We start from the raw sequence: 21588 nt of genomic DNA, 5'->3' as shown, positions 1-21588 counted from the left end.
AATTTACCCTATAGTGACCGTTTGAATTAGCCTATCACTCTGGTCAGAATTGGCACGCAGGTTTGGCGGGCAAAAGGCCAGGTTTACATTCTCTGGTGGCTAGGGGATCTTTGTTAAATTCCTTGGGTCCCACAATCATCAGTGTGAAAATTTTAAATTGCTGTAAGATGGAGCAGATTCTATATGTGATTAAATATTTAGAAATAGAAAAAGGACTTAACTGGGATGCCTGGGTTGCCCAGTGGTTGACCATCTGCCTTCAGTTCAGGTTGTGATCCTAGGGTCCTGGGATTGAGTCCTGCAACAGGCTCCCTGCAGGAAGCCTGCTTCTCCCTCTGCCTATGTCAGCTGCCTGTCTCTGTGTCTCTCATGAATAAATTACCTATGTTCTCACCACCCAAATATAAGTGGAAGATTTTAGAATTAAGGTCTTTTTGAGCCACACATCATTTTTGCTACTGTACCTGAGCCAATCTAAAAAAATTGGATTGGGTAAAATTAGAGGTTTTCCCATGAGGTGCCTGTATCAATGCTGTCCAGTCTGGATGTCACTGTTGTCTACCCATCGCACTGCAAGACTACTCTGTCCCCAGGATCAAACTCCTGTTGATCTGGCCCCTCAGTCACATGCTGTGCTGAGACCCTTCAAGCGCTGTGGGTGGAGGGCAGTGGTCTCATTTTCCAGAGGAGTGTGAGGTGCATGCCAAGTGGCCTGACCTCATCTCAGACCTCCTCGTGCTCCTTCACTTCACCCTGCTTCTTTCTGGAAAAACCCAGGGGGCTCTTACCTTATGTTTATGTTTTTAAAGGTCTTTCAGAAAATATGCCTTACCTCATGTGATCATTTACTCAGGAGATTAGAGTTATGATAGAAATTTACATAGTAGGGATCCCTGGGTGGCGCAGCGGTTTGGCGCCTGCCTTTGGCCCAGGGCACGATCCTGGAGACCCGGGATCGAATCCCATGTCCGGCTCCCGGTGCATGGAGCCTGCTTCTCCCTCTGCCTGTGTCTCTGCCTCTCTCTCTGTGACTATCATAAATAAATAAAAATAAATCTTAAAAAAAAAAAAAGAAATTTACATAGTATCCGAGCTTTAGGATATAGGCCTGAAAAGTGCAAATAATCTTAAATTCTTCCTGCTTGCACTTAAATTAAGACTTATAGTAAGGGCTGAGATCTAGCAGTTAATTAAGAGTTCTGGATGTAATTAAAGGTAATCCAAGAAAAAATCTGAAAAGCCTGAGTGGAATCCATCTCTAATAACGAAGTATTTTTTAGTATCTGGGGATGATATAAACATAAAATGCAAAACAAACTGAAATATAACTGTAGCTACCCACACACACAGCCCAAATAAATTTAAATTTTAGACATTTGGCTTTGCCAAATAAACCAGATTAACTCGGAGTGCAATGTTTTCTTCCTGGTCAGGCTGTTACCTCCTGACCCACTGCCATGGCATCTTCCCCTGATCTCCTGGGCTGTGGAGCAGTTCTGCAACCCTGGGTGTCCCAAAGGGCTCCCCATCCCACAGGTGTAACTCTGGCCATCTGCTTTGCAGCCCCTTCTTCTGCTCATGGGACCAAGTCAGCCCCTCCTTCCGTTTCCCCAGTGCTGCCTCCACCATACAGATGTTGTTGCCCGCAATACACCCAGAGTCCAGGACTGTCCTCTCCCAGCTCCTCTCATCTATTCCACTCACAGGCTCTCATCTCCATGAGGGGTACTACCTTTTGACCACATCAGCTTCTTCATCATCCCCTCAGTAGAGAATGGGTTCCTTGAGAATAGGGCTTTTGTGGTGCCTGTTGTAATGTCCTCACTGAGGAGGGAGACTGGACCAAATTTGAATAAGTTGCCTTCTGAAATTCTTTTGTTACCAGAGAATTGGCCTCTTCCTTCCTACTCTGCTGCCTGTGTTCTGGTCCAGCTGCTCCACTACTGGCTAGTCCCCTTACCCCAGCCTGTACTGCCTCTGCTTCACCTCTGCTGCCCCAGGATCCAAGTGGCCTCAGGACTGAGCAGTTCCCAAAAGCTAGCTCTCTGCTTTGCTTAAGATGGTACACTCATTATTGTGAGGAGTCAATGAAATAATGCACAGAAAGGACTCAAAATAGTACCGGATACACTGTAAAAGGTGGAGAAGCCTCAATACTCGTTACTATGTTTCTCTCTCTTCCTTCTAGGGTAGAGAGAACTTCCTTGGTGTGATTATCAAGGCTGGTGGAAAATATGATCCCAGTCTTTTTTTTTTTCCTTTCCAGTTTTTTAAACTTCATTTGCCTCTACATTTTGCTTCCCTGATTCCCCTCTTCAGCCACTATGAACTGTGTGTAGTGTCAGTCACTTATGTTCCACATCTCTTGGTCCATAGACTACACGAAGAATTAAAATATGGTACAGTAATACATATTATAATTATATTCCATGTAATCTGGAAATGACGAAGTGTGGTAGGAGCCATAAAAAAGAAAATATTCTGTACTGATCACATTTTGCCAAGGATAGTATTTCTAATATCTTGATATTTCTTTTTCTACATTTCTTTGCTTCTGTAGAAGTACTGTTTGTCCTTTTTGGTTTCTTCATTTTTTAATTTCTCTCTTATCTTATTATTAGAACTCCTCAAGTAATTCTTTTTTTTATATAGGGTGAATGGAAAGTAAGGTTTCGGAGTTCTTAAATTTTGGAAAATGTCCCTTTTTTGACATCTTGTTTGATAGTTACAGAATTGAGTATTTCTACCTTCCTTGAAGGGGAACTTTGAAAACATTGGTGTACTATTTTCTGGCTTTGTTAATACAGTGTCTCTGATGCATTGCATGTTGGAGCTAACCTTTTTTTTTTTTCTCAGAGGTTACCTTGTTTCTCCTTACTGTAGGGAATGTCACTGGGGTGCCTCTGGATGTGAGTCAGCTGCCATAAATTATGTTTAGCACTTAGTAGGGCTCTAAATCTTTGGCCCCTTGACCAGTCATTCTGATCAGGACTGGGTAACCCACCCACTCCAGCAAGGCTCTAGGCAGGTGGGCAGGGCTCCCGTGTTCTAGGTGTGTGGGCAGGGTTCCCTGATCTAGATGTGTACCGGGGCTCCCATGATCTAGATATGAGGGTGGGGCTCCCATGCTGGGCTCTAGGCATGTGGGCAGGGCTCCCTTACAAAAGTCCAGCTTGTCTCTAGGGCTTAAGCTGAGTGATTCTTTAATAATCCAACCCAGCAGCTTTCTCTCTTCCAGGTAATCCTCAAATTTCTGACTCCTATGGATACCCTTTATTCATTTTCCATGTTGGGTTTCTTTCTTTTTGTTGTGGCTTTGGTTTTTGTTTTAATTTTTTATGATTTCTTTAGGAATCTGGGAGAAAAAGTAGGCAGACCTGTATGCTCCATTTGCAAATCTTAGCTGAAAATAAGGAACATTTCTGAACTCTTGAATTTGGGAGGAAAGTGTTAAAAACTCTCAACATTTGAAAAACATCACCTTTTGACTGCCTGTGTCTTTTGTTTTTTGTTTTTTAAATATAGAATCCCTAAAATAAAATGTGGTAGTAAAATTGGACAAAATAGGTAGTAGAATTTTAGCCATTCTGTTTTTTGTTAAAAACAAGCAACTGTGCATTGACAACCAAAATATTTTTATTATTATTATTTTTTTAATGGGAGTTCAATTTGCCAACATATAGCATATCACCCAGTGCTCATCCCATCAAGTGACCCCTCAGTTCCCGCCACCCAGTCACCCCAACACCCTGCCCACCTCCCTTTCCACCAAAATATTTATCTCATTGCCTATACCTTTCTATTCGTAAATTCAGCGACCTAAGTAGTATTGTTTAGATTCTTAGAATTACTTGGCATGAATAAAACCTGTAATTGAGGAATTTGTTATGGCTTGCTTACTTTTCATGAATTTTATTTAATTCTTTGGCTTTAGAGCCACTTTACAAGTACTTCAATTATAGTGTTCATTTCAGGTTCAGAGCCACTGCTAAAAGAGCAATTGATTTCCTTGCTGATGTTTAAATTAACCTATTTTGAAGATAACATTTTTGTTTTATATTCCTCTTGACACTTTGACTAAATATTAGTGCCATGTTCTCAAAACAGTATCAGTGTTTGGGGTAAGGTTAAGGTATATAAACTATTACCCCATTGAAAAGAAAAAAAAAAATAAAACCAATGGCAGTTAAAAATAATTAAGCATATATAATGTTTGTAACTTGTAAAAGTGTAGAAAGGTAGCAAAACGGAAAAATGTTTTTTTTTTTTTGGAAAAATGTTTTTAAAAATGTACTTGTGAAAAAAAATGTACTTGTGTACATTCCTGGGATGTATTTCATATACGTGCAGTTTGTGCCAAGTACACTGGGTGGCTAGACCCTGCAGAAGGATGGAGCCCCTCTCTCTCTTGGCTGTGATCTTGACTCCTCAGTTCCCTGGGGAATAATGCTCCCCTGCATAATTCCTTTTGGAGGGGAGCAGGGACATTTCCAGTTATGCTTCACACACCTTTATCAGTTCTCCAGTTGTCTTTGTCTCTGTCCAGGTATTAATAAAATTCCTGATAACCCAGTCTATATTAGTAAACAGACAAGTATTTTTAAAAACACCCAAATACTATTTTTGACTTTAATTTTATCAGGTGAAAACAACAAAGTTCAGAAAGCACTTTCTTTTTTTTTAAATTTTATTTATTTATTCATGAGAGACACAGAGAGAGAGAGAGAGGCAGAGACACAGGCAGAGAGAGAAGCAGGCTCCATGCAGGGGGCCCGATGTGAGACTTGATCCTGGGACTCCAGGATCACACTCTGGATCAAAGGCAGGTGCTAAACTGATGAACCACCCAGGGATTCCTAGAGAACACTTTCTGAATTGTAAGGATTATATTTGTTTATTTCCTATCCCCTCTCTTCACCCAGAAAAGGATTATAGCAGTCTTTGTGACAAGCAGCCCATAGGAAGACTTCTCTTCAGGCAATTCTGTGATACAAAATATGATCTAAAGGGATGCATCGAATTCCTGGATGCAGTGGTAAGCAATTTATCTCAGTGTTGAACTACTCAATCTTGTGTTTTTGAAAATTAACAGATTAGATCTAAAAACTTGGGTCTCTGAAGTTAAGTAGACCCTGACAATGATGATAAGAGTGGATAAACTAGTTTCTTGGTGTCATGTTACCTTGGTATGGAAATCCCTATATAATATTCCCCCTTATCCATGATTTTGCTTTCCATAGTTTCAATTACCTGTGGTCAGCTGGAGTCCAAAAGCAGATGACCCTCCTGACATATGGTCAATGCAGGCACACTCAGAGATATTGTGGGTCTAGTTCCAGACCATGGCAATGAAGCAAATATCTCAATGAAGCGAGTCACATGAATTTTTTTGTTTCCCACTGCATATAAAAGTTATCTCTACACTCTACTGTAATCTATTAATTGTACAATAACATTATATCTAAAAAAAGCAATGTTCATACCTTAATTAAAAAATACTCTGTTGCTGGAAAATGCTAATTGTACTCTGACCTTTCAGCAAGGCATCATCTTTTTCCTAGTGGAGGGTCCTGCCTCAATGTTGACGGCTACTGGCTGGTCAGAGTGGGAGTTACTGAAGGTTGGGGTGTCTGTGACAATTTCTTAAAATAAGACAAAATAGAAGTTTGCAACATCCATTGAATCTCTCTTTCACTTGAACACTTAGAGGCTGTTATAGGCATTTTTTTTTTGTTATAGGCATTTTTTTTAAAAAGATTTTATTTATTTGAGAGAGAGAGAATGCATATCTGAGAGGGAGCACGCAGAGGGACAAGCAGACTCCCTGCTGAGTGGGGAGCCCAATGTGGGGCTCAATCCCAGGACCCTGAGATCACGACCTGAACTGAAGGCAGACACTTAACCTACTGAGCCACCCAGGTGCTCGTAGAGGCCATCATAAGGTTATTAATTGGCCTAATTTCTTTTTTTATTTTTAAATTTTATTTAAATTTAATTTTTTAAAATTTTTATTTATTTATGATAGTCACACAGAGAGAGAGAGAGAGAGAGAGAGAGAGGCAGAGACACAGGCAGAGGGAGAAGCAGGCTCCATGCACCACGTCGGGAGCCCGACGTGGGATTAGATCCCGGGTCTCCAGGATCGCGCCCTGGGCCAAAGGCAGGCGCCAAACCGCTGCATCACCCAGGGATCCCTTAAATTTAATTAATTATCATATAATGTATTATTGGATTCAGAAGTAGAGGCCAGTGATTCATCAGTCTTTTATAATACCCAGTGCTCATGACATCACCTGCCCTCCTTAATAAACATTACCCAGTTACCCCTTCCCCCTACACCCCTCCCTTTCGGGGACCCTCAGTTTGTTTCCTGTGATTTAAGAGTCTCTTATGGTTTGTCTCCCTCTCTGATTTCATCTTGTTTTATTTTTTTCCTCTCTTCCCCTATAATCCTGTTTGTTTCTTAAATTCCACATGTAAGTGAGATCATATGATAATTGTCTTTCTCTGACTTATTTGGCTTAGCATATTACCTTCTAATTCTATTCATGTCATTGCAGATGGCAAGACTTCATACTTTTTGATGGCTGACTAATATTCCATTGTATATGTAGCACATCTTCATTATCCATTCATCTGTCGATGGACATCTGGCTCTTTCCATAGTTTGGCTATTGTGGACATTGCTTCTATAAACCTTAGGGTGCAGGTGCCCCTTTGGATCACTACATTTGTATCTTTGGGGTAAATACCCAGTAGTGCAATTGCTAGGTCATAGGGTAGTTCTATTTTCAATTTTTTGAGAAACCTCCATACTGCTTTCCAGAGTGGCTACACTAGCTTGCATTCCTACCAGCAGTGTAAGAGTGTTCCCCTTTCTTCACATCCTCTCCAACATCTGTCATTTCCTTGTTTATTTTAGCCATTCTGACTGGCATGAGGTGGTATCTCATTGTGGTTTTGATTTATATTTACCTGATGCTGAGGGATGTTGAACATTTTTTTTCCATGTGCCTGTTGGCCATGTGTAGGCCTTCTTTGGAGAAATGTCTGTTCAGGTCTTCTGCCCATTTCTTGACTGGATTATTTGTTCTTTGGGTGTTGAGTTTGATAAGTTCTTTATAGATCTTGAATACTAGCCCTTTATTTGGTATGTCATTTGCAAATATCTTCTCCTATTCCATAGGTTGTCTTTTAGTCTCGTCAACTGTTTCCTTTGCTGTGCAAGAGCTTTTTATCATCATAAAGTCCCAATAGTTCATTTTTGCCTGGATTCCCTTGCCTTTGGAGATGTGTCTAGCAAGAATTTGCTGTGGCCAAGGTCACAAAGGTTTCTACCTGTGTTCCCTCTAGGATTGTGATGTATTTCTGTCTCACATTTAGGTTTTTCATCTATTTTGAGTTATTTTTTGTGTAGGTGTGAGGAAATGGCCGAGTTTAAGTCTTTTGCATGTGGCTATTTAATTTTCCCAACGCCGTTTATTGAAGAAACTGTCTGTTTTTCATTGGATATTCTTTCCTGCTTTGTTGAAGATTAGTTGACCGTAGAATTGAGGGTCCATTTCTGGGTTCTCTATTCTGTTCCATTGATCTATGTGTATTGATGATTACAGCTTTGTACTAGAGCTTGAAGTCTGGGATTGTGATGCCACCAGTTTTGTTTTTCTTTTTCAACATTCCTCTGGCTATTCAGGATCTATTCTGGTTCCATACAAATTTTAGGATTATTTGTTCCAACTCTGTGAAATAAGTTAATGGTATTTTGATAGGGATTGCATTGAATGTATAGATTGCTCTAGGGAACATATATATTTTAACAATATTTGTTCTTCCAATCCATGAGCATGGAATGTTTTTCCATTTCTTTGTGTCTTCCTCAATTTCTGTCATAAGTGTTTTATAGTTTTCTACATATAGACGCTTTACCTCTTTGTTTAGGTTTATTCCTACTTCTCTTATGGTTTGGGGTACAATTGTAAATGAGATTGACTCCTTAATTTCTCTTTATTCTGTCTCATTGTTAGTGTATAGAAATGCAACTGATTTCTATGCATTGACTTTATAGTATGTAATTGGCCCAATTTCAGTGTTGCTGTGTCTTGATGAATTAGGAGGCTGGAGGAGAGGGAGACAGAGGGGAATGGCTGGTTGGTGGAGCAGTCAGAAAAACATTTGAGGCTCTTGCCTATCCTCTGTGGAGCTCCTCAGAGCTTCCTTCCTCTCCTTTCCTTTCCTTTCCTTTCCTTTCCTTTCCTTTCCTTTCCTTTCCTTTCCTTTCCTTTCCGGTGTCTTTGCTAGAATAAGACAAAGCTTTGAAAGGAGGTTGGTTTTTCTTGTTTTGTTTTTGTTTTTGCTTTTAGCTAGAACTCTGGTGTAGAGGGGCAGGCTTTGTCAGTTCCAAGAGTAGAATGTAGATATGTATTAGTGTAGTGGGTCATATTTGCCAAGCTGCTATTTTTTAAGAATTTAGAGACCTACAGTTCTTTATTTCAAAATGACTAAATTGCATTGTTAAAGCTCTTTCAGGTTTGGATCTTCTGGTAGTGACATGAGACCTGTTAGTGTTTAGGTGACTGCCAGTTGATTGCAATGACAGGTTCTGTTCTGTGTTTTGTTTTGTTTTTGATGGAAGCTGTGTGGGCTAATAAATAATGCCTGATTATGCCATTTGTACAACACTTAACTGCTTGGACTGTCCTTGTGGTAGGTAATTGCAAGTTCTCAGAGATTTTGGTGTGGAGAGACTGCATCTTATCTATTTCCCTTATGGCACCCAGCATGATTGTTTGCTCTCTTTTCTGCTTAATGTTTGTTGACTGAATCAATGGCATCTGTGGCAACCAATGTTCAGTGTTCAGTGAAAGAAACAACCAATAGGAGAGATGTGTTAAGAGATCTATTGCAAGGAATTGGCTTACATGACTATGAGATTGGTTAGGAGAGTCTGAAATCTATAGGACAGGAGGGAATCCTGCAAAAATGGAGTGAAGTTGCTGTCCTCAGGCAGAATTCCTTTGAGGAAGGCTCAACTCTGGTTCTAACATCTTTTAACTGATTAAATCAGGCTTACCTAGATTCTCTAAAATAATCTCCTTTACTTAAAGTCAAATGATAAAGACTTTAATCACATCTCCAAATACTAGTACAGCAATGACTAGATTAGTATTTGAATAACTGGACATTGTACCTGCTAGGTTGGCATGTGGAAAGACCATCACAAAATCCCAGTGCTTTCTTTTCTGTTGAGTGCATGCTGTCCAGCATCTAGAACATAAGCTGGAAGGTTCTAGTTATGGTGTCTGATTACTAGTCAAGGGGAGTACAGTGCCCTTAAACACAGAACATGAAGCTGGCTCAGACTGGGTCATCAGCCTGACAACCATGGCTCTAGTGCTGAACCAGTGGAGAATGAAGGATCAAGTGTGAGGTCCGACTCCTGCCCAAAAGGGCTTTATAAGTTCAGTAGATGAACTTCCTTCAGTCTTCGTTTCTTCACTAATCTCTTCAACTCCATCTGGCTTTTAGCTTCCTTGCTCTTCTCAGGCCTGCACCTGCAGATCAAAGTGCTTCCCTGAGGCCTCCTTGTGCTTCAGTCTCCATGTCTATTGACATTGTCGAGTCACCTCTGCTTGAGATTCTCTTAGCCAGGCTTTTATGATCTCTCCTCTGATATTCTCTTTCATCTTTTTTTCACTTGCTTATTCTCTGTAGATGTTTAGATATAGATCAAGTTCTGCCTTGACCCTTCCTCTGTTTTCTGGCCTATGTGGTAGTACCTCTCTTACGGTCTTTGCCTGACACCTGCGTATGGTTATCTTCTGCTTTGGTATCGCCAGCTCTGGTTTCTCTGGGTGATCTGCACTCAGGTTTTCCACATGCCTCTTGGATATTTCTAAAATTCTGTTGCCATGAGCAATCCAAGTTGTTTATTTAATTCTATTTTATTTGGCCTCATTTAAGGGCTGCAAGTGTAATATAACAGAGAGCACCATGGAATGTGTTGCTCTAGTACATCATTCACCCTTTAAAGAAAACTGCTTTTTCCTAGTTTCCCAAAGAAAAGCTGCAGGTACTTGACCAATATCAAATCAGTTAGAGCTACTCTGTGGTTCTCAGGGTACCCTGCCAATTCTGTATGTCTGAGAATTGAAAACACTGTGAAATCAGTGAAGAAACTTCACTACTATTTTTCTGTGTTCTCATCTCTACCGTCAGGGAGAGTATGAAGTGACCGCTGATGAGGACCAAAGAAGCTATGGACTGCAGGTCTTCAACACGTTCTTCAGTGTCGAGGTGTGTTTTCTTATAGTACCTAGCCTTTCTCACTTAGTTGGATTAAAAACCTTTAATTTCTTAGAAATATTTCTCTTATGCTTTTTCTTTTGAGTCAGTGAGTAATTTAATGAATCTCTTAGAAAATTGATTCAAAGAATTTTTATTTATTTATTTTTTTAATTTATGATAGTCACACACAGAGAGAAGAGAGAGAGAGAGGCAGAAACATAGGCAGAGGGAGAAGCAGGCTCCATGCACCGGGAGCCCGATGTGGGATTCGATCCCGGGTCTCCAGGATCGCGCCCTGGGCCAAAGGCAGGAGCTAAACACTGCACCACCCAGGAATCCCGATTCAAAGAATTTAAAAGCTTCTATGTTTCCCCAAACAGAATACAGCATTAGAGAATTTTATTTGTCTGTCTTGGGCTGAAAAATAAGATTTTTCTCCTAAAAGCTTTAATGGGTCTCAGTTTTTATGCTTTTTTGACTCAGTAGATTCTTACAGTTTAGTGTGTCCCTGAAATAGATCTGTAAGCTGCTCCTCTTCATATGATTTCCTTTCTGTAGGCTATAAGAGAAGTCCTAAACCCTGGGCAGGCCCCTGTGTTATAGGATTGGTGGAGAACAATAACAGGGATAGCTAACACTTAGTGAACACTGCTCTAAGCCATGCACATGCAACAAGTTAAGATAACAGTGCTATGAGGTGGATACATTATTATGTCTATTATTATGTGGTAAGACTGAAAATCAGAGTAGTTAAGTGGTTTACCAAAGGTTACACAGCTTGTTAAGGAATCAAACACGGAGGGACGGGTTGGAGAATAGTGTGGTGAGAACGAGTCCAAAATGTTCAGATTCTGAGCCTAGCTAACTCAAGATGGTAGGGCCTTCAAGAGAGAGTGGCGGGAGCTGGGGAGAGTAGAGAAGGCCAGTGGATTAGCAAGTGAGCACAAAGATACACACACAACCAGTGGTGGCAGAGATGTGGTCAGTGGTGGCAGAGATGTGGTTCAGACCAGATAGGTTTTGACTCCAAAGCCTTCACTTGCCAAAGTCCCCAGAGTACCATGGCTCCTAGGTAATTCTTTTCCAACACAGCTGCTACAGCATCCACATATTTGTAGGTATCCCCAGTCACTGATTGGGAGGAATAGATGAGAAGTTTCATTTACCTAATTATTTTTTTATTTTTGGACTTAAAAAAAAATTTGACAACAGAAATAAACATTTCTTACCTTAAAGTTAGTTTTGACATTGACATTATTGTATAACTGTATCCACAATGATTAATCAAAACATGAAACATTGTTTTAATTTTCCCAATGAGGTTTTTTTTTAAGTTTTAATTTTAATCACCTGGTGCTCACCACAAGTACCCTTCTTAGTCCCCATCACCTATTTCCCCCACCCCCCAACCTGCCACCCCTCTGGTGACTGTCTGTTTGTTCTCCATAGTTGAGTCTGTTTCTTAGTTTGACTCTCTTTCTCTTCTTTTTTTTTTTAACTTATTTGTTTCTTAAAGTCCATGTATGAGTGAAATCATATGGTATTTGTCCTTCTCTCTCTGATTTATTTCACTTAGCATAAAATTCTCTAGTTCAATCCATATCATTGCAAATGACAAGATTTCATTCTTATGGCTGAATAATATATATAATATATATATATATATATATATATATATATTATATATATATATGGAGAGAGAGAGAGAGGGAGAGATATATAGATATAGATATAGATCTATCTCTCTGTCAATCTGTCTATATCACCCATTTTTATCCATTCATCAGTTGATGGACCTTCAGGCTGCTTCCATTGTTTGGCTATTGTAAATAATGCTGCAATAAACACAGGAGTGCATGTTTCCCTTTGAATTGGTGTTTTTGTATTTGGGTAAATACCCAGTAGTGTGATTGCTGAATCATATGGTAGCTCTACTTTTAACTTTTTGAGGAATCTCCATACTGTCTTCCACAGTAGTCTATCAGTTTGCATTCCCACCAACAGTCCATGAGGGTTCCTTTTTCTCCATATCCTCACCAACACATGTTTCTTATGTTTTTATTTTAGCCATTCTGGCAAGTGTGAGGTGGTATGTCTTTGTGGTTTTGATTTGCATTTCCCTTGTGGTGAGGGATGTTGAGTTCCTTTTCATGTGTCTTGTTTGCCATCTGGATGTCTTCTTCAGAGAAATGTCTGTTCGTGTCTTCTGCCTATTTTTTTTTTAAGATTTTATTTATTTATTCATGAGAGATACAGAGAGAGAGAGGCAAAGACATAGGCAGAGGAAGAAGCAGGCTCCCTGCAGGAACTGTGGGACTCTATTCTGGGACTCTGGGATCACTCCCTGAGCCAAAGGCAGACGCTCAACTGCTGAGCCACCCAGGCATCCCTCCTTCTGCCTATTTGTAATTGGGTGTTGAGTTTTAGAAGTTCTTTATATATTTTGGATACTAATCCTTTATTGGATGTGTCATTTGTAAATATCCTCTCCCATTCAGTAGGTTATCTTTTTGTTTTGTTGATTCTTTCCTTTGCTGTGCAGAAACTTTTTATTTTAATCAAGTCCAAATACTTAATTTTTGCTTTTGTTTCCTTGCCTCAGGAATCATATCTAGAAAAAAGTTGCTATGGTCAATGTCAGAGAAGTTACTCCTTGTGCTCTCTTTTAGGAGTTTTATGTTTTCAGGTCTCACATTTAGATCCTTAATCCATTTTGAATTTATTTTTGTGTATGGTATAAGAAAGTGATCGAGTTTTCCCAGCACTATTTGTTGAAGAGATTTTTCTCATTGAATATTCTTTCTTGCCTCATTTGTTAAAGATTAAATGACCATATTACTGTGGGTTTACTTCTGGGTTTTCTATTCTGTTCTATGGATCTATGTGTCTATTCTTGGGCCAGTAACATACTGTTTTAATTAATACAGCTTTATGGTATATCTTGAAATCTGGAATTGTGATACCTCCAGCTTTGTTTTCCTTTTTCAAGATTGCTTTGGCTATTTGAGGTCTTTGTGGTTCCATATAAATTTTAGGATTGTTTTTTCTAGTTCTATGCAAAATGCTATTGGTATTTTGATAGAGATTGCATTAAATCTGTAGACTGTAATATAGACATTTTAACAAAATTTATTCTTTCAATTCACAAGCATGTAATATTTTTCCATCTATTGGTATTGTCTTTAATTTCTTTCATCAGTGTTTTAAAAATTTCAGAGTACAGTTCTTTCACTGACTTGGTTGAGCTTATTCCTAGGCATTTTATTATTTTTGGTATAATTACAAATAAGACTGTTTTCTTAATTTTTCGTTCTGTTGTTTCATTATTGATGTATAGAAGTGCAAAGGATTTCTATACATTGATTTGTATACTGCAACCTTACTGAAATCATTTATCAGTTCTAGTAAGTTTTGTTTGTTTGTTTTGTTTTTATGGAGTCCTTAGGATTTTCTACATATAGCATGAGGTCATCTGCAAATAGTGAAAGTTTTACTTCTTTACCAATCTGGCTGCCCTTTATTCCTTTTTCTTGTCTTATTACTGTGGCTAGGATTTCCAGTACTATGTTGAATAAAAGTGGTGACACTGGACGTCCCTGTTTTTGTTCCTGACTGTAGAGGAAAAGCTCTGTTTTTCCCCAGTGTGGATGATGTTAGCTGTGAGTTTTTCATATATGAACATTATGTTCAGGTGTGTTTCTCTAAACTTACTTTGTTGAGGGTTTTTATCATGAATGGATGTTGTACTTTGTCAAATGCTTTTTCTGCATCTACTGATATGATCCTGTGGTTTTTATCCTTTCTCTTGTGGATGTGATGTATCATGTTGATTGATCTGCAAATATTGCAAATACCTCCCCTGTGTTCCTCAGAGATATTGGCCTATACTCTTATCTGTGATGTCTTTATCTGGTTTTGTCATCAGGGTAATGCTGACCTTATAGCATGAATTTGGAAGTTTTCCTTCCTTTTCTATTTTTTGGAATAGCTTGAAAAGAATAGGTATTAACTCTTCTTTAAATATTTGGTAAAATTTTCCTGTGAAACCATCTGGTCTTGGGCTTTTGTCCAGGAGTTTTTTAAAATTATGGATTCAGTTTCTTTACTGGTAATTGGTCTGTTCAGATTTTCTATTTCTTCCTGTTTAAGTTTGGGTAGTTTATATGTTTCTAGGAATTTATCCATTTCTTCTACATTGTCCAATTTGTTGGCATATAGTTTTTCATAATAATTGTAGTATTTGTATTTCTGTAGTGTTTGTTGGTATTTCTCTTCTCTCATTTGTGATTTTACTTATTTGAATTCTTTATTTTTCCATGATAAGTCTGATTAGAGACTTAAAATCAATTTTATTGATTTTTTTTATTGATTTTTTTTTTCAGAGAACCAGCTCATAGTTACATTGATCTGTTCTATTGGTTTTTTAGTTCCTATATCATTTATTTCTGCTCTAATACTTATTATTTGCTTCCTTCTGTTGGTTTTAGGTTTTGTTTGTTGTTCTTTTTCTAGCTCCTTTAGATGTAAGTTTAGGTTATTTGAGATTTTTCTTGCTTTTTTTGTGTGTAAAGATTTTTATTTATTTGTTCATGAGAGATGCAGAGAGAGAGGCAGAGAGATAAGCAGAGGAAGAAGCAGGCTCCATGCAGGGACCCCAAATGTGACACTTGATCCTGGGACCCCAGGATCATGCCCTGAGCCAAAGGCAGAAGCTCAACCACAGAGCCCACCCAGGTGTTCCTAAACTTCCCTCTTATGGGTACTTTTGCTATGTCTCAAAGGTTTTGAACCATTATATTTTCTTTTCTTTTTTTAAAGGTTATATTTATTTATTTGAGAGAGAAAGAGAACAAGGAGGAGGAGCAGCAGAAGGAGAGGGAGAAGCAGGCTCCTCACTGAGCAGGGGAGCCCGACTTAGGGCTCGATCCCAGGACCTTGGGATCATGACCTGAGCTGAAGGCAGACACTTAACCAACTGAGCCACCCAGGTGCCCCTGAACCATTGTGTTTTCATTTTCATTTATTTCCATGTACTTTTTAATTTCATCTTTTATTTCCTGGTTGCCCCATTGTTTAATAGCAAGGTATTTAACCTCCTTGTATTTGTGGTCTTTCCAGATTTTTTCTGTATAGGTGACTTCTAGTTTCATAGTGTTGTGGTCAGAAAAGATGCATAGTATGACTTTGATCTTTTTTGTTAAGACTTATTTTGTGACCTAATATGTGATCTTTTCTGGAGAATGTTCCATGTACACTTAAAAAGTATATTCTGCTATTTGAGGATGGAATGTTCTGAATATATCTGTTAAATCCACTTGGCCCAGTGTGTCATTCATAAGCCATTGTTTCCTTATTGATTTCCTGTTTAGATGATCTGTCCTTTGATGTAAGTGGGATGTTTCTACTATTATTGTATTATTATTGATTAAATTCTATATGTTTGTTATTAACTGTTTTTATGTATTTGGGTGCTTCCAAGTTAGATGCATAAATATTTATAATTGTTGTATCTTCTTGTAAGATTGCCCCTTTATTATTTATTACATAATTTCCTTCTTTGTTGCTCATTAGAGTCTTTGATTGATTGATTTTTATAGTCTTTGTTTTAAACTCTAGTTTGTCTGGTATAAGTATTGCTACTCTGGCTTTCTTTTGACATCCATTTGTATATTTCTTTATCCCCTCACTTTCAATCTGCTGGTGTCTTTAGTTCTTTTTTTTTTTTTTAATTTTTATTTATTTATGATAGTCACAGAGAGAGCGAGAGAGAGGCAGAGACATAGGCAGAGGGAGAAGCAGGCTCCATGCACCGGGAGCCCGACGTGGGATTCGATCCCGGGTCTCCAGGATCGCGCCCTGGGCCAAAGGCAGGTGCTAAACCGCTGCGCCACCCAGGGATCCCTGGTGTCTTTAGTTCTAAAATGAGTCCCTTGTAGGTAGTGTAGAGATGGGTCTTTTTTTTATCCACCCTGTCACCCCATGTCTTTTGATTGAAGCATTTAGTTCATTTACATTCAAAGTAATTATTGATAGCTATGTATTTATTGCCTTTTTATTACTTGTTTTATAGTCATTTTTGAAGATTTTCTCTGAACCTTTCTTGTCTTTCTCTCTTTCATAGTTTTCTGGTTTTCCTTAGTAATATATTTGAATTAATTTCTTTTTATTCTTTGCATATTTATTAGTGGTTTTGGATTTGTGTTTACCATTAAGTCTGTACATAACATCTTCTGCATATAACAGTCTGTATTAAGTTGATAGTATAAGTTTGAATCCATTCTTTACTCCTTTCCTTCCCACATTTTAGGTATATGGTGTCATATTTTACATTCTTTTATTTTGTGAGGTCCATGACTGATTTTTTACAGAAATATTCATTTTTACTGCTTTTGTATTTCCCACCTTCATACTGTCATTTTTGGTCTTTCCTTTCCACTCAAAGAGTCCCCTTTAATATTTCTTGCAAGGCTGGTTTAGTGGTCACAAACTCCTTTGGTTTTTGTTTGCCTAGGAAGCTCTTTATCTCTCTTTCTTTTTTATTTTATTTTACTTATTATATTATTTTATTTTTAATAAAGATTTTATTTATTTATTTATTTATTTGAAAGAGAGGGAGAGTGCACACAGGTGGGGGAGTGGGAGGGGCAGAGGGAGAAGCACACTCCCCACTGAGCAGGAAACTTGTCTTGGAGCTCAATCCCAGGACCTCTGGATCATGACTTGAGCTGAAGGCAGAAGCTTAACTGATTGAGCCACCCAAACACCTCTATTTTTTTAAAATTATTTGTTTACTAGAGAGAGAGAGACCAGGGTGAGGGGCAGAGGGAGAGGAAGACAGAATCTCAAGTGGATTCTGTGCTGAGTGCAATAAAATCTAAAAAAAAAAACAATCCTAAAGTATTCACACACACATTAGGAAAAAACACAACAAAACTACCAGAACTAATAATGAGTTCAGCAAGGTTGCAGGATACTAGATCATTATACAAAATTCTATTGTATTTCTTTTTTTAAAAGATTTTATTTATTTATTCATGAGAGACACAGAGAGAGAGAAAGGCAGAGACACGGGAAGAGGGAGAAGCAGGCTCCATGCAGGGAGCCCGATGTGGGACTCAGTCCCCAGGACTCCAGCATTATGCCCTGAGCTGGAAGGCAGACACCCAACTGTTGAGCCACCCAGGCATCCCTCAATTGTATTTCTGTATACTAACCTTTAAAATCCAAAGATGAATTAAGAAAGCAACTCCATTTATGATAGCATCAAAAAGAATAAAATAGGAGTAATGCAAAAAAGAAGTTCAAGGCTTATACACTGAAAACTTCAAAATATCATTGAAAGAAATTAAAGAACTTATATAAATAGAAAGAAATCTCATGTTCATGTATTAAGAAGACTTAATATTATTAAGATGGCAATACTCCCTAAATTGATCTACAGATTCAATATAATCCCTGTCAAAACCCTATATCCTTTTTTTGTAGAAATTAAAAAGCTGATTTCAGAATTCACATGCATATGTAAAGTATCCCAAATAGTCATAACAATCTTGAAGAAGGACAAAGTTGGAGGACTTAGACTTCTTCATTTCAAAACTCACTACAAAGCTACAGTAATCAAAATGGTATGGTACTGGCATAAGGACTGACATACAGGTCATTGGAATAGAATAGATCCAGAGATAAACTCATACATTTACAGTTAATTGACTTATAATAATGGTGCAGGACAATTCAATGGACAAAGGAATGATCTTCAATAAATGGTGTTGGGACAACTGGATACTCATATGTAGAAGAATGAAGTTGAACCCATACCTCACACCATATATAAAAAAAGTAACTTCAAATGAGTTACTTCTCTGCTCATGGAAGATTGAAAGCATTGCTTTTCCTTTCTTTGGGATAAATTTCTATTAACGTAAAATTTTTCTAAGATACTGAAAAGGGATCTCTATTTGGAGTTAATCATTACACAGTTTTGCTAGAATTAACCTATCTAGCTTCAGAATTAGGATTTTTAGAGGAGAAATGAGATTATAGAAAACACTAGAGCTATTTCTTATTTTTTAAAGATTTTTTTTATTTATTTGTATGTTTGAAAGAGAGGGCATGAGCAGGAGGGAGGGGTAGAGGGAGAATCAGACTCCCTGATAAGCAGGGAGCCCAACTCAGGGCTCGATCCCAGGACTGAGATCATGACCTGAGCTGAAGGCAGATACTTCACTGACTGAGCCACCCAGGCACCCAAGAGCTATTTCTTAAAAATATGTATTTTTGAGGCAGTTTTGGAATATAATGGCTTTGTGTCCTGTGAAATTTTGTCTTGTTTTCTGTCTGTAACAATGAGTGTTGGGTAAATGAACAAACAAATTTCTTTTCTGAAATGGTGAAATGAACAGTTCCATCTTATCTTTACTATGGCTTTGCTGTGTAGCAAGAAACTGGTCTTGGAGGTCCTGAGAGCATGATTCCATCTTGGCTCTTCCACTTATTGCTGTGAGTGCACCAGAACATCCTAGAGCTCCCTCAGCCTCATTTGTCCAGAGGATTGTAAGGCTAACTGACATAGTATAGAAGGGAAAATGCCTCACTTCTGTTAGGTCATTTAAATGACACCTATTAGGATTAATTATAACAATATTACTCATTTTTTTAAGTGTGAGTTTTCTACATTGTACATTTCTGTCACTAGTTCAACTTCTTTGATGAAAGTATTTCTTTGATTTGTAAAAAACAGTTTTCCTGTGGTAACTCAGCTATACCACTGCCAGAATTCAGCCTAGAATGCATTTCTTGTTCCTAATGATAAATGTATAATTGAACATAATCTGAGTGTCTTTTTCAATAAATCTGGGCAATCGTTTTGTTATATGTTTTCTTTTTCCAGAATTCTCTAGTTGAGGGATAAGAGAATGGTAGGATGGCCCATAGGGACATATTAGTGAGAATGTAAGTGGTAGAGTGTTTTTGGAGGTAAGCTTTGCAATAAATATCAATGCTTAAGAGACATGTATCCCTTGAACTCATAATTCTACTTCCAGGAATCTGTCTTATAAAAACACAATTGTACAAAGATGTTCATGGGAGTGGGGTCTGCAGTGGAGAAAATGGGCAGCTAGAACACGTAAGAAAGACATAAACACATACTCTGGAAAACCATGCAGTCTTTCAGAAAATAAGGTAGCCCTCTAAGTATCAGCACATATTTGCAAAACTACACATATATTATCCCATTTGTATAAAAAATGTGTATTTCTGAGAGTTTGTGTGCATGTGTATGTGTTTACATTTTTAATTGTGGCAAAAAAGACATAAAATTGATCATCTTAACCATTTTTAAGTGCACAGTTCTGTAGCGTTACACATACCTACTTTGATGGGCAGCCTTCACCACCATCCATGTCCTGAACTTTCTTTGTCCTGCAAATCTGAAACTCTGTCCTCGTTAAACACAGCTCCTACCTTCCCCTCCTTTTTGAGGCTGAATAACATTCCCCTGCAAAGACGGACCACCATGTTTATCCTTCATCTGTCAATAGACCTTTGGATTGGTCCCACCTTTTGGATATTGTGAATAATGCTGCTGTGAACATGGGAGTACAGATAGCTCTTGGCACCCTTGCTTTTCGCTCTGGTTTGATTTACACAGGAAAAGATATAAAGAGGTAGACAACACAGTGAACTCTGGAAAATGACACTGGGGTGGCACGTGAAGGTGACACTTTGACTTGTTATTTCATACACTTGATGTTATACTTTTTTTTTTTACAGTAAGCATTAGGTTCTGTTTACAATTGGTAAATTATGAAATCACTAATTGTTATGCATTTGGTTTGTGCTGTATGCAGTCAGCAGTCCCTTTACCAGAAATACCCTCACGTGTTTTGAGAGAATGTTGGTTGAAACTGAAGGAGAACCCTGACAAGGACGTCTTTGAGGAATGCACCAGGTAAGTGGCCAGCACCACCCTGCAAGGGTGCGCGGCTATTAGCAGATGGGGCTTACAGGAGCTTTCTCTACAGGAGACCAGTCCTTACTGTGGTACTTTCCAAATTAAAGTGGTCACTTTGACTAGAACGAAGCAAACAAGAGTGATGATAATTCTACAGACATAAGGGACACACTGAAGCAGATCACATCTGTGGAGAACCAGTGTATTAGCATGTGGATCCCTGGCCCCTTCACTCAGCCTTCTAAAATGCATGTGTCTGTGATGAAAAGATTCCCATAAAGTGTTGTTTTTTAAAGCCCTAGGCACTTGCTGAAAATATCTTCTCTCTAGATGTTTGCAGTATAGACAGGAAAATTCTAAATCAGGGCACTGATTAATCCGGCTCCTTATGTACACAGGGAGACAGAATGGTTTCTGGACTGATCTGGCCCAGAACATGGAGTCCTCTGTCCAGTGATGCAGCATTCTGGTATTGCTTATCCTAAGATCCCTTTAACAGATGCTGGTTGAGTGCCGATTTTCCGTCAGGTGCTGTGTTTGTTTCCTGGGACCCCCATAACAAAGTTGCACAAACTCAGGTGGCTTCAAACAACAGAAATTTATTCTCTAGGTGCCTGGGTGGCTTAGCAGTTGAGCGTTTGCCTTCACCTCAGGTCATGATCACAGGGTTCTGGGATCGAATCCTGGATTCGGCTCACTGCTCCACTTATCCCTCTCCATCTGCCCTTCCCCTTGCCACCACTCATTCTCCCTCTCACTCTCAAATAAAATCTTAATAAACAACAACAACAGAACTTTATTGTCACAGTTCTGGAAGCTGGGAGTCTGAAGTCCAGGACTCAGGAGGAGAGGGTCCTTCCTCGTTTCTGCTAGTTCTTGGGCAGCAATACCTAGTGTCTCTAGGCCTGTGCAGCAGCACTTCTGTCTCTGCTGTCTATGGTCCTGTGTCTTCTCCTCATAAAAGCACCAGTCACATGGGACCAGAGCCCACCCTGCTCTGGTGTGGCCTCAACTTAACCAATGATACCTGCAAAGACCCTTCCTGCAAGTAAGGCTGACATACAGGCACCAGGGTTAGGACCTCAACACATCTGTTTCGGAGATGCATTTTATGTCATAATCGTTTGCTTCTTTGGGTTGAGGTTATGCTAGGGAACAAAAAACAAACCAGTGCTGACTTAAGTTTTCATTCATTTTTTTTTTTTAAGAATTTTTTTAAGTAGTTTTTTTGTTGTTGATTTTTTTAGATTTCATTTATTTATTTATAGACACACACAGGCAGAGACACAGGCAGAGGGAGACTCTCTAGGCAGAGACACAGGCAGAGGGAGAAGCAGGCTCCATGCAGG

The 21588-nt window shown here is 38.7% G+C and overlaps 1 protein-coding gene across 2 annotated transcripts in view; it reads left to right on the top strand.

Moving 5' to 3' along the window:
- GRK4 (G protein-coupled receptor kinase 4) overlaps positions 1-21588 on the top strand; it is a 105565-nt gene that overhangs the window by 29745 nt on the left and 54232 nt on the right. The window contains exons 2-4 of one of the 2 annotated variants that reach the window (XM_072737679.1): positions 4923-5035; positions 10216-10293; positions 20136-20236. Coding sequence is in view for 1 of the 2 variants with exons in the window: in XM_072737680.1 (XP_072593781.1) it covers positions 20228-20236 (9 nt within the window). In the remaining variant the exon portion in view is untranslated. Of the gene's footprint in view, positions 1-4922; positions 5036-10215; positions 10294-20135; positions 20237-21588 lie in introns of those variants that run through there. The other variant, XM_072737680.1, reaches the window with a different exon arrangement.

This window comes from Vulpes vulpes, chromosome 14 (genome assembly GCF_048418805.1).
Source record: "Vulpes vulpes isolate BD-2025 chromosome 14, VulVul3, whole genome shotgun sequence".
In the NCBI taxonomy this organism is placed as follows: domain Eukaryota; kingdom Metazoa; phylum Chordata; class Mammalia; order Carnivora; family Canidae; genus Vulpes; species Vulpes vulpes.
Note: the sequence above shows the minus strand (reverse complement) of the source record. Positions and strands in the feature narration are given on the sequence as shown.